The following is a 13,729-nucleotide window of genomic DNA, read 5'->3' as shown; positions in this document are numbered from 1 at the left end:
CTTACGATGCTCAAAATGCAATTTCATTTGATCATTTTCTCGATTTGATTGGTATTAATAGAATGGTTCGCAAAAAAAAAAAAGAAAGAAAGAAAGAAAGAAAAGAAAGAGAAAAAAAATAGATGGCAGAGGTTGTGTCCCACTCCACTTTCAAAAAGCTAATGTAGAAGTATGTTTTACCTGCCCAGCAAGCTCACTGGGGTGATTCAGCCAAGCTTTACCAAAATATCATGCACAGAAACAGTGTGTGTCCTTCACTCCCTGGCAAAGGAAGCAGCCGATGCTTGACTAGCAATACGTGAAGTGTCTGACAGAACTATGCAAGCACGGTTGTTGTCTTAGTTAGGGTTTTACTGCTATGAACAGACACCATGACCAAGGCCATTCTTATAAGGACAGCTTTTAATTGGGGCTGGCTTACAGGTTCAGAGGTCCAGTCCATTATCATCAAGGCCAGAACTTGGCAGCATCCAGGCAGGCATGGTGCAGGAGGAGCTGACAGTTCTATGTCTTCATGTAAGGCTGCTAGCCCAATTCTGACTATACTGGCTGGTTTTGTGTGTCAACTTGATACAAGCTCGAATTATCACAGGGAAAGGGGCTTCAGTTGAGGAAATGCCTCCACAAGATCCAGCTGTAAGGCATTTTCTCAATTAGTGATCTGGGGGGAGGGCCCCTTGTGGATGGTGTCCCTTGTGGATGGTGCCCCTTGTGGGTGGTGCCATCCCTGGGATGGTAGTCCTGGGTTCTATAAGAAAGCAAGCTGAGCAAGCCAGTATGTAACATCCCTCCATGGCCTCTGCATCAGCTCCAGCTTCCTGACCTGCTTGAGTTCCCGTCCTGACTTCCTTTGGTGATGAACAGCAATGTGGAAGTGTAAGTTGAATAAACCCTTTCCTCCCCAACTTGCTTCTTGTTCATGATGTTTGTGCAGGAATAGAAACCCTGACTAAGACACTAACTTACAGGCAGTTAGGACTAGGGTCTTAAAGCCCACGCCCACAGTGACACACCTACTCTAACAAGGCCACACCTCCTAATAGTACCACTCCCTGGCCCAAGCATATTCAGGTCATCACAGTTGTCAATAGAAAATTAGTGTCACCGATGATAAACCCCAGTACCTAAAGCACATCTTATGCTTCTCTTTGCCTTTGCAAAAGCTGGAGAATCTGCATCTCATTGGTCATCTCTCCTGTTCCCACCAGAAAACATGTTAAGCCTCTTTGAGATTAAAAGAGTATCCTTGCCTGCTTAGTCATCCTAGTTAGGATTTTTCCTTTTCTTCATTTCTCGTCAGAGTTGATTTTTTTTTTCTTTTAAAGAAGTCGTGTTTCTTTTTAACATCATGGTAATGGTAGCCAGGCATAGACACACGTACCTGGAATTCCAGTGCTCTGGAGGCTGAGGCAGAAGTAAGGAGGACAGCCTGGGCTACTACATAGCAAAACCCTGTCTCAAAAATCAAAAACAAGGCTGGGCAGTGGTGGCGCACGCCTATAATCCCAGCACTTGGGAGGCAGAGGCAGGCGGATTTCTGAGTTCGAGGCCAGCCTGGTCTACAGAGTGAGTTCCAGGACAGCCAGGACTACAGAGAAACCCTGTCTCGAAAAACAAAAAACAAAAAAAAATCAAAAACAAAACAGGGACATTTGCAATGATGCCGTAACTGTTCCAAGACCTAATATTTTGTGTTTCAGAGTACTTCTGAGACCAGCTGTGTAAGGGGAGCCCTGATGCAAATTTGGGAAGTGGAAGCTGTGCATTCTAAGGTTTAGACTCCATCAGGATGTGAGGTCATCCACTTGCAGAGGAGCTTGTTCACTCAAAAGTAGACAATCGTGTCCAGTTAGAAGGCAGCCATAATCAAATAGTAGATTTTTTTTTTCATCTTAGTTTTAGGATTAAAAATTCAAGCAGTTGGGGTTTTTTTTTTTCTTCTCACTTTCAGATCAACTCTTTTTTAAAAAAATGTGTTATTATAATTGTGTACGTGTATGATGGATGAGTATGCCACATGCATGCACCAGTGAACATGTGGAGATGGGAAGAGAACTTTGCAAGATCAGCCTCACCTTCAGTGTTTACATGCAAGGTTGTTAAGTATGCCCGGGCAAATGGTGCCCGCTAAGCCAGTGGTTCTCAACCTGTGGGTCACGACCCCTTTGCCAGACCTCTAACTCCAAAACTATTTTCATCAATGGCAATATGTGAAGTGTCTGACAGAACTATGCAAGCACGGTTGTTGTCTTAGTTAGGGTTTTACTGCTATGAACAGACACCATGACCAAGGCCATTCTTATAAGGACAGCTTTTAATTGGGGCTGGCTTACAGGTTCGGAGGTCCAGTCCATTATCATCACGATTAGTAACAGTAGCAAAATTACAGTTATGAAGTAGCAATGACGACAGTTTTGTGGTGGAGGAGGTCACCACAACACGAGGAAGTGTATTAAAGGGTCACAGCATTAGGAAGGTTGAGAACCACTGCATCTAAGCCTTCTCCCCAGCGCCAGATCGACTTTCAATGATTAAGCTTCCATATTGTCTATCTTTCTTTCCTGGTGTGTGTGTGTGTGTGTGTGTGTGTGTGTGTGTGTGTGTGAATTCTGCATGGACTTACTAGAGACAGATGAAGTTACACTCAAGGTTAAGGAAACTGTTTATCTTTCTTGAGCTAAACATGCCATCCTGATCAGAAAGGGGTGAGACTGTCTTCATTGTCAACTGTTTACTTAGCACATAATCGTCAACAAACACATTTCCCTGTTAGTATCCAGTGAACATTAGACTCCACCGATAAACATATACAGCAGAGAGAGGGTGTGAACTCAAGCCTGTCAGATCCAGTCCCTACCATCCTGCATTCTTGCACATGGCTACCCCCACACACACACACTCCATAGCCTACCACAGGAAATTTAACAAGATAAGAAAGTGCAAAGCCTTAAAGCTACATTTAAAAACTGAATTGCATCCCTTCAAAAGGGAAGAGACTTGGCGTTTTACAGGTAGGGGAGCAGACAGGAGTCACCAGAACCTAACTGGAGCGGAGTGTCACAGAGGGAATGGATGAGGAATCTTGACACAGAAACATTAGGAAGAATGTTTAATGTATAAGAGAGACTTCTGAGTCAGTTTGACACTGCCGGCCAGGAGATGCAGGCAGACTGGAAGAATGTCTGTTAGAGTAGGTATGGGTGTCCTGGGGCTTGAAATGTCTTCTTTCCAGGTTCTCTTCCTACACTGCGATGCTAGGACTCTAAGTCTGCTTTCTGCTGGATGTTCTAACAGGTTCTGCATAGCTCAGACACATTTTTTTTTATTTTAACTTGTATTCTTTATATGCATTATATCTCAACCATAGTTATTCCTACCTCCACTCCTCCCATTTCCCCACCTACCTACCCTGTCTCCTAGATACACTTCTCCATTCCCATTTTAAAAGAAGTAGAATAGGAAGAGGAAGGAGGAAGAAGAGGAGGAGGAGGAAGAGGATGAAGAAGAAGAGGAGAAGGAGGAGGAGGAGGGAGAGGGAGAGGAGGAGGAAGAGGAAGAGGAGGAGAAGGAGGAGGAAGAGGAGATGGCAGCTTCCCAGGGAACTGAACATAACATATTACAATAAGACTATTATCAAGGCTGGACGAGACAATCCGTTAGAAGAAAAAGGTCCCACTCATAGGCAAAAGGGTCAGAGACACCCCTACTCCCACTGACAATTTAGTACTTCTACAAAAATGCCAAGCTGAATGGCCATAGCATATATGCAGGGGACCTAGGTCAGACCCATGCAGGTCCCACGATTGCCACTTCAGTCTCTGAGCCCCTGTGAGCCATTTAATGGATCTGTGGGCTGTGTTATCCTAGTGTCCTTGGCCCCTCTGGCTCCTAGAATCCTTCCTCTCCTCCTTCTTTGGGGTTCCTCTGGCTTCATCTAGTGTTTGGCTGTGGGTCTCTGCATCTACCCCTATCAGTTGCTGGACGATGTCCCTCTGATGACAACTGGGCGAGGTACAGATCTGTGAGTTTAGCAGAACATCATTAGGAGTCATTTCGGTGATTTTTTTTTTTTTTTTTTTGCCAGTCTTATTTGGTTCTATCTTGAGTCTCTGGGCTGCTTCTTGTTCATCTACACAGCATCAGGTGTGAGCTCCCCTTTCTTGGTGTGAGCCTCGAGTTGAACCAGTCATTGGTTGGCCACTCCCACAAGTCCTGCTCCACTGTTAGCCCAGCGCATCTTGCAGGCAGGACACATTGTAGGTTGAAGGGTTTATGGCTGGGTTGGTGTCCCAGTTCCCACTGCTAGGAGCCTTGCCTGATTATAGAAGATGACAGGTTCTTGATATGAAACAAAGACCTGCTGGGCGGTGGTGGCACACGCCTTTAATCCCAGCACTTGGGAGGCAGAGGCAGGCGGATTTCTGAGTTCGAGGCCAGCCTGGTCTACAGAGCCAGGACTACACAGAGAAACCCTGTCTCGAAAAACCAAAAACAAACAAACAAACAAACAAAAAACCCAGAAACAAAGACCCAATGAAGGGCTGGTATTTTTTGCATAGCTGTGATCGAAATACTTGAGAAAACAGATAGAAAAGGAGAGATCCGTTTTGATTACAGTTTCAGAGGAAGTTCATTATGTAGTTATTTTATTAATTTGGTTCCATTGATCCTAGGCTGATGGCCTAGGATCTCATGGATGCAGCATGTGGAGGAAAAAGCTATTTGCATGGGGTAATCAGGAAGCAGACCCAGTGTGTCCTTCAAAGGCAAACTGTGGCTTGTGTTCTCTCTCTAGGACCCCACCTCCTAAAGTTTCCACCACCTCCCACCATCTCTCCATCCCCCTGCCTCAGCTTCCCAAGCAGGGAATGACAGGTGTGCACCACCACACCTGCTCAACGGTGCGGGCACAAGTAGACTAAGACTAAGGTGTGGTATCCGGTTGATTAGGTGTGTGTCTTGGTTAGGGTGTATGTCGCTGTGATGGAAACACCACAATCAACTTGGGAAGAAAAGAGGGAAGTTCTTCTTACAACTCTTGGATCACACTCCGTCAGTGAAGGAAGTCAGGACAGGAACTCAGGACAGGAAGCTGAAGGCAGGAGCATAATCAGGCTGCAGCGTAATCCTGCTTACTGGCTTGCTCCTTTGCTTTCTTTTACAACCCAAGTCTCTCAACGCGATGGGGGCACTGCTCACAGTGATCTGGGCCCTTCCACGTCAATCATCAAGCAAGATAATGCCCCAACAGGTCAATCTGGTGGGGGCATGTTCTCAGTGGAGGTTTCCTCTTTCCAAAAGACTCTAGCTTGTGTAAAGTTGAAAAACAAAAAAACAAAAAAACAAAAAAACAAACAAAAAAAAAAAAAAACTAGTCAGCATGGGTATTAAATAAAATTTTTAAATTTATGATGGGTTTATCAGGACCCCATTGTAGGTAAAGGATATGGGACCATGTGTCTGTTGATGGGGTCAATTGTTACTTGTGGTATTCTGTTCTAATAACTGCCCTAAGGTGTTTACTGACGAGGTATTTAAACAAGAAGTATTTGGACCTCAAAGCACCCTTTCTCTCTTCATGTCTTCAAGAGAAAACATTTTAGTTTCATCTTCCCTGAGAGAAACCCAGTTCCCTCTAATGATTTTTATCTCAGATATTGAAGGCTTGGTCCCCATGTGATGGTGCTATTGGGAGATGGTATAAGTTTTAGGAGCTAGGGACCAGTTGGAGGAAGTAAGTCATAGGTTATGCCCTTGGAGAGTACACTAAGATGTCAGCCCCTTCCCCTGTGTCTCCTGCTTCTTGGCTGCTATATGCTAAACCACTCTCCACCATGATATTCTGCCTTACCCCAGGTCCTAAAATGGCAGGGCTAAGTGACCATGGGCTGAACTCTCTGCAATCATCCATTCAATACACAAGATAGTCTCTCTACAACCATGCACAGAAAATAAATTCTTCCTCCTTTGAAACTGTTTATCTTGGTGTTTTTTGTTTTTTTTTTTTAAATCTCGGAGAGGAAAGTTGTCTGACGTAAGTACCTGAGAACTGAAATTGACCCTTGCAATAAACCAAACACAAAGCATGTTTCTGCAAGACCTCTCCCTAGAGTACACAGATGGGGGGGCGGGGGGCCATGGCTGGAAGACTGAAATGAACCCACTTAGGATGTAGTATACGCCACTTACTGTCCTGTGTGGTTTTTTTTTTCCTCTTAGATTTTCTATCCCATCAGAGATACTGGCAAGATGACTGTCCAGAATGACAAAGAAGTCGAAAACACTTTCATGGATCCTGAGGACAAATGGCATCAGAGAGCACAGCAGCTCAAGGTCACCTGTGAGATTGTGTGTTAAGTGTGCTTCAAGTGATACTGCTGGATATAAGTAATGTTTGTCACTGAGTTCTTGTCATTTAAGGGTTATTCTAAGCCTAGAAGACCTACCTACCCGAAGACTGCCTTCTGCCATGGCTAGTGTGCTCGCTCCTCCAGCAACCCTAACTACTGTGAAAGGTCCCCTGTCCCAGAACACTGTCATTTCACACTCCAAACATACAGAGACAAAACCTCTCACAGAAAGAAGGGATGAGGATATGCAGAGGAAAAATTATATGTTTCTTTGGGAGCTAATAGTTCCCCAGTAGACTCAGGAAACACTGTCTCTGAAGCTGAATGTGGTCCCTCAGAACCCCACCAAGCCTTGTTTCCAGAACATGCAAGCTTACCAACTGGTATCTTAGTATGATGGCATCCTTCTTGTCCGTGGACACTCATAAGTGTAGCTGGGGGATGGGTAATTGTCCCACTATTTCTAGAAGAAATAGAAAGGTCATTTGTAGCTGATCGTTTCCTGGGTCGGTACATGGAATTATATGGACTCGTTCCTGGAACAGGTTCATCCCTGTTAAAGGATGCAGGTTCACCCTGCATGGGTGGCACATCTTTAATTCCAGTGTTCCAGCACTCAGAGGCAGGCAGATGGCTGTTAGTCAGTGGTCAACCTGGTCTACATTGTAAGTGCCAGGCCTGCCAAGGCTATACAATGAGACTTTGTCTCAAGGGGCGTGGATGGGGTGGGTGGGGTGGGTGGGGTAGGTGGGGTGGGTGGTGAGCCTTTTGAAATCACCAAGCCTAAGGAGCCTGTTGACATCACCAATTAAAGTCATACATGAAGCAACTATAAAAGTTCAAAACATTAAAGTTCCTCTAAGCATCATAGAAGTTTAAAAAAAAAAAAAAAAGGCAGACATCTTAAACCCTCTCTTGTCCTCCCCAGGTCTCCAGGTTGCTGATAGAATTGAAATAAGTAAATAAACCAAGTCACTTACTCAGGGCTTCCTGCAAGCTGATGTTGGGGAAAAGATGAGGACAGAGGTGTCCCCTGGCAATGGGGTGTGGAGGACAGGATCCACTAGTTGATCTGACAGAGAGCCCTGCGTCATCATGATTTTCATGTCAGATTCCTGTGCCCACATAAGATCTTTACATCTTGCTTAGGACCTCTTCATGGACTTTTCCTGGGACCGTATTGTCCTGCAACAGTCTGTGCTTTCCTGTGGGTCTTCGCAGGTTTCGGAGGTCCCATTTCATTGGTATGCCCAAACCGAAGGCATCAGGTCCTCTGAGGCCGTGCCAAGGTCTATCCTTGGCCAGAAGACCCTTCCAGGTGTCCTAAGCATGAAGGATCTTCCCAAACCCAGAACAAAAGCAGCAATGGTGGCGTCATGAAACAGCACAGAGTCCTTCACTAACCACCATCAAGTCCCTGTGACTAACCCCTTTCCCCCTCTTTCTAAAGAGCTGTGCTTTGATCTGGTCAACACAGGCTTGTTTATCTGAAGTTCTTCCTTGCTGACAGTGATGGACTTAGTTAATAATATTCGATAGGGACTAGAGAGATGGCTCAGTGTTTAAGAGCCATGGCTGTTCTTCTAGAGGACCTGGGTTCAATTCCCAGCACCCACATGGCAGGTCACATCAGTCCCAGGGAATCTGACATCTTCTTCTGGCCTCCACAGACAACAGACATACACGTACACACAACACAGTGCATAGACATATATTCAGACAAAATTCACATATACACAAAATAATATCAGATAAATATTGGAACCTAAGGTCACATTTTTTAAAAAGACTTTTTATTTATTTTATTTATGAGTACACTGTAGCTGTCTTCAGGCACACCAGAAGAAGGCATCAAATCCCATGACAGATGGTTGTGAGCCACCATGTAGCTGCTGGGAATTGAACTCAGGACCTCTGGAAGAGCAGTCAGTGCTCTTAACCACTGAGCCATCTCTCCAGCCCTCACTTTTTTTTTTTTTAAACAAACACAGAAGATAAACTGAGTACAACAGAAAGTTTTCTGAGCCAGAGTTAATCCTAGAGCCTGGGTAGAATTCTCAGGACCCCAGACCCCAGCTAGGGCACCTAAGAGCAACAGTGGGCTCTATGTTAGGGGAGATGGGGGGAAGAGCGTGCATTCTGCTCTCTGCTCATGACACATGAGCAGGAAAGCCACCAGACAGAAGCAGGCAGGCAGTGCCTTTCACAGGGCTGGGGCGATGGCACACTGTGGGTGGACACCAGTGACCAAGGACAAGTCTCATCCATACCACTCTCACCTCAGCATCAGGCAGATTCCCCAAGGCTGTCACTCCGCATGTGATATGAAAACCTACTGCCATTAAGCCGTTAGTCAGAGTGCCTGGAGGGGATACCAATCGCCAGTTTTGGCAACAAAAGAATCCTACTGAGAACAGAATAGAATGGCGAATTTCCACGCTGATGGAGATTAAATAGCCTGAGAATGGCTTTGTATATTAACTTCAGGGGACTCAGGTCTCACCACCTAAAGAGTGACACCTGATGCCACAATTGTCAGGGTAATAAATCTCCAGCCAGCGGCAGATCTCAAGGAGGCTACTTGGAAGGTGAGAGAAAAATCATATCAAGTCCGGAAATGTCTTGCTTTCCGAGGACTGAAATGACATCTCCGGGCACTTACGTCTATGTGAATAAGAGGATTTAACACTCGAGACCATTCAGGTTTGGAAAAATGATGAGTCTTTGGACCTTGTTGACAAAGCACCCTAGGAGGAGGGCTGCTGTCATCTGAATCGTCTGCAACAAAGGAAACCGCAGATAGAGTCAAGCAGTAACCAGGACCTCTCAGAAGAGGAATTTCTCCTGGGGTTGTCTGTTTGGTTGTTTTAGTTAGAATAAAAAGAGAAAACATAAGCCAGGTGACGACAGAAAGCATGTCTAGTTACTCCAGTATCACTCCCTTATTCAGCGAAAGGCTGAACAAATGTTGCAAAGAGTGCCATGATTGGTCAGTTCGAGTTAAAGTTTATAGATCATAACCAAGAGAGGCTTGTCTGGCCTCTACTAGCATGCTGGCAGCGTGGAGAGAGCCACTGTGGTGTAGAAACACACCTGTCGGGTTAGAAAACAGCAGTTTCTGGGCCAGCGAGATGGCTCAGGGAGCGAAGGCGCTTGCCGCCAAGCCTGACAACGTGAGTTCTATCCCTGGGACCCACTTGGTGGAAGGGGAGAATTGATTCGTGCACATGCACACAAACAAATAAATGTAATAAAAATAAATTCCAGGTAACACTTTTGGGGGCCCACTACAAGGAAGCGTGTACTTGGGGCCACATCTGGGGGAGGGGGGGGAGGGCGAGTCTTTTTACCCATGTTCTCTCCCACGCAGCCTGATAAAACCATGTGGAAGAAAACCTTATCAACTGGATGCTCCAGAGAGGGTTTTGTTTATTTGATACTTTTGTCATTTTTTTTAATAAGGGGGGAAGCGCTGCAGGTGTTGAGGCCCACACTCGGCCTCAATGCTTTGCCTCAACGCTTTGGGGCTAAGTGCTCTGGTCAAGAGAGAGTGTGGGGCTCTTGGGGCAAGAGACGCGAAGAATGGAGACAAGACAGGGTGTGATTCAGTCTCTTCTATTTTCTCATGTCTCCCCTATTGAAGGGAATTCTGAGGTATTTATATACACAAGTAGGAGAACACAGGTGAAAACATTTTACCACGTGCACCATACAGCTGAGGTCACTAAACAGCAAAACAAGCTATGTGGGATAAACAATATATTTATCAGAGTGTGCTTCAGCTGTTATAGGCTTTTGACAACCAAGTCTTTCATCAGGGTATATGGTTCCAGATGGCTGCAGAGTTGATCTAGCCGCTTTCTGCTTAAGTCAGCTCCCAACATGCAGGTGAAAACTAACCCTTTATAAGAGCCAACGAGAACCCCGGTCAATTCTTAAATGGCTCAAATCCCAAAGAAAACATGCTACATTGCAAATGGAAGTCATTCTTTACAAATACTGATAGTACGAGCGATACCATATGTTACTGTCATGAATTTAACAGTCTTGTCCTTAGCATCCTAACCTGGTTCTATTAGAATCAGGGACGTGAAAGAAAAGCTAAAACGACATCCTCGTGATACAATCTTTCTTCCCCACCAACTAAAACAAATCAGAACAAGGGAAAGCATGCTTTGCCCAGTCGGAGTATTTTCACTGGCCTCCAATGAGCGACCTAATGGCTGCATTTTTCAATTAGTATTGCACAGATGTGGGTCGTGAAGGGTTTTTTACATGTGAGCTCTGAAAGGGGGAAAAAGACATTGCAGTTACATAACACACCCATGCACATGGTCATCTTACTGTTTCAATAAGCAGTTAATCATTGGTTCCAAAGGCCTCTTTACCCTGCTCATTTTCCACAAAGTAATGAGTGCACCACTCCTCGGGAAATACTCTTAAATGGATGCACGGCACAATTTAGTTACACAGTGTATCTATTGTTCCGGGAGTACATTTTGTTGTTACTGGACTTAAAAAAGCCTGAAGACTGCGCTGAGATCGAAGTCCCCTCCCCCCAGATGTTTGATGGCCTAAGCGCAGGCTATATTAGGCAACAGAAAGCAAAAAAAAACAACTCTTGTGGTTTCACGGACATCCCATCACAGCCCTGGCTCTTTCAGGATCCCCTGAATGAGATCTAATTTGTTTCATCTGGCCAAGAGGTCACTTCTAGCTGCTGACCTGCGTGTGTACACCGAGCTGACGGTCTGAACTGAGTGTCAGATGGAGCCCGTACTTGGTTGGCACAGGCAAACCTCTGGTGCCTGGTGGGTGGGATTCTGGAGATACTCATTTAGTTGACGTAAGCCTGCACCTGTTGGCACAGACGTATACTCTTCCTCTGTGCATCTCATTGGAGGTAAAGCTTCTCTCCGTCCAATTCCCCATTTGGTGACATCTCCCCATATAGCTTATCAGTCAGAGACCTATAAAGAGCTGTTTTAAACTCTCAAGCTCAGTCAGGGCTAACTAATATTTCCTCGGCCACTCACCCTCCAATCACCTACAATTAGGAGAGAACTCCCCATACTCTCTCTCTTTCCATCCATGGTCACGTTCCTAAGATGTTTTGACCCTCCATTTAAAAAAAAAAAAAAAAGAATTCGTTGAGACTTTATGAAGAGTACTCATCCTCTGATTTTGCCTTAACTATAATTTCTTTTTTAGAATTACCAAGAACATCTGTCTCAGTACGAAGATACAAAATCAGGCAACGTCCCAAGACGTCAGTCTCCCAATGCAGCCAACGGCCAGCAACCTTCCAAAAGAACAGCCAAGACCAGGGTTCGGAAACAGAGGAAACCCCAGAGTGGCCTGAAACCTCTTGGGACAAAAGAGCCTGTGGTCAGTCAAAACAATCAGAATAACCCTCTCCAGCAACCACAAAACCAAAGGCAGACGATGGACACGTCAGCAAAGCATGAGCTGGCTGCACCCGAGAACGCTTCTAATCCCAATTTACAGGACTCCAGAACACTCACCCACAATCCCAAAGTCACCTCCAACCCTTTCGTTCCACCCAAGCAGCCTTTTGACGGAGTACTGTATAAAAACTCTGTCTCGGGGCTGGAAGCTAATAAAAGACGAGGACACGGGCATGAGGAAGAGAAGAGAATCTTGTATCAGCCGCAGCCCATCTACATGTTTTCTGATATAGATCTTCTGCAGGACTTTAGTGAACTTTCTCACAGACACGAGTCCCCGAGCCAGAGAGGCCCTCCGTCTGATTCTCACTCGAACACACGCAGGGCAACGAAGACGAAGAAGCCGTCCAAACAACCACAGGCAGAGACGAAATACAAGAACATAGAGATGCTCTGGTGAGAAGCCTCTTTAAATATTTAAAATTTTTTAAATTTATTTTTATTAATATACATGTGTTTGTGTCACAATGTGTGCACATATATGCATGTGACTGCATATACACACATGTGAGAGACAGACAGACAGACAGACAGACAGACAGACAGACAGACAGGATTATGGAGCATGTGTGGAGGTCAGAAACAATGTGTGTACCTGGGTATTAACTCAGGGACTTTAGGGTTTACATAAGTGATTTTAAGCAGAGCCATCACAACTGCCTGGAATTTCCTTATCTTGAGTAGTGTTCTAGAGGAGAAATAAGGGGCTTGTAGAGGAAGAAAAGAGAGGAAGAGGGAGACAGTGGAGTCCCTGGGTAGGTGAGGCCAGAAGAAAAGGCCAACTAACCCCTCCCCTGCCTCAGATTCCTGCCTGACTTCTGGCAGTCTTCTTTCTTCTCTTCCCAAATCTCCTCTACTGTTTCCATGGTAATGAAACTAGAAGTTGGAGCAAGGGGAGGGCACAGGGACCCAGGCAGAGGAAATTAACATGCTTAGAAAGATTTGAGTAATGACTGGAGAAACAGTTCTCTCCAGCCTGGAGTGGCATAGCCTAGAAAAGACACAGAAACACCATCACTTTACAGAAGCAACCTAAGAAGTCAAAGGTGGGGAAAGGCCTAGGGAGATTGTGATATGCCTCTGAGGAAAAGCTCTTGTAAGAACAAGGAAATGAGGAACAGGTTTGTACCCAAGGACTATGAACTCTACTGTCCTAATGTGCACATGGAAAGAAAGTGCACCCAAGGGTGAGCGATGGTTATTTCTGGCTCAGCGGTTAAGAGCACTGAGAGGACCGGGGTTTGATTCCCAGCAACCACACAGTGGCTCACGACTATCTGTAACTCCAGTTCCAGAGGATCTTATGTTGTCTCCAGTCTCTGAAGGCACTAAGCATCCCTGTGGTACAAGACATACATGTAAACAAAACGTCCAGACACATAAAAGTTTCTGGGTGTGGTGGTGCACAACTTTTATTCCAGCACTCAGGAGGCAGAGGCAGGGACATCCTTATGAGTTCTAGGCCAGTCTGGTCTACATAACAGACTCCAAGCCAGCCAAGGCTACATAGTAAGACCCTGTCATAAATTAATAAGTAAATGAGTAAATAAATAAGACCTAAGTTTTTAAAATCTTGAAAAGAAAATGTGGCTATCTCTGGCAAGAGAAATCAAGGTTATTTTTCATTCTTTCTTTAGAGTTAGAATTGTTCAACTTCCCAACAACGTAGATCCATTACTTCTATGAACAAGAAAAAGAAAGTCAATTTTTAAAAGTAATTTCAGTATACCATCCCTGATGCTCCTTAACCAAATATCTTTTCTGGACATTTGACATGTGATGACTCTGACGCTAAAGAACACAGAAGACACACAGTCTGACACTGTGGGGCACCTTCAAGGGGCTTGTTTTCAAAAACAGAATGGGGCACAACTTTACATATAAGTTAGAAGAGAGAGAGAAGTTCTATAC

At 45.0% G+C, this 13,729-nt stretch overlaps 1 protein-coding gene across 4 annotated transcripts in view; it reads left to right on the top strand.

Moving 5' to 3' along the window:
• Positions 1–13,729, top strand: part of Jhy (junctional cadherin complex regulator) — a 60,741-nt gene that overhangs the window by 34,307 nt on the left and 12,705 nt on the right. For all 4 annotated transcript variants that reach the window (XR_013107496.1, XM_076924782.1, XM_076924783.1 and 1 more), the window contains exons 4-5: positions 6,220–6,333; positions 11,562–12,214. Coding sequence is in view for 3 of the 4 variants with exons in the window: in XM_076924782.1 (XP_076780897.1) it covers positions 6,220–6,333; positions 11,562–12,214 (767 nt within the window). In the remaining variant the exon portion in view is untranslated. The remainder of the gene's footprint in view (positions 1–6,219; positions 6,334–11,561; positions 12,215–13,729) is intronic.

The sequence above is a fragment of the Arvicanthis niloticus genome, chromosome 26, assembly GCF_011762505.2.
Source record: "Arvicanthis niloticus isolate mArvNil1 chromosome 26, mArvNil1.pat.X, whole genome shotgun sequence".
In the NCBI taxonomy this organism is placed as follows: domain Eukaryota; kingdom Metazoa; phylum Chordata; class Mammalia; order Rodentia; family Muridae; genus Arvicanthis; species Arvicanthis niloticus.
The sequence above is the reverse complement of the archived record's forward strand: the minus strand, read 5'-3'. Positions and strand labels throughout refer to the sequence as shown.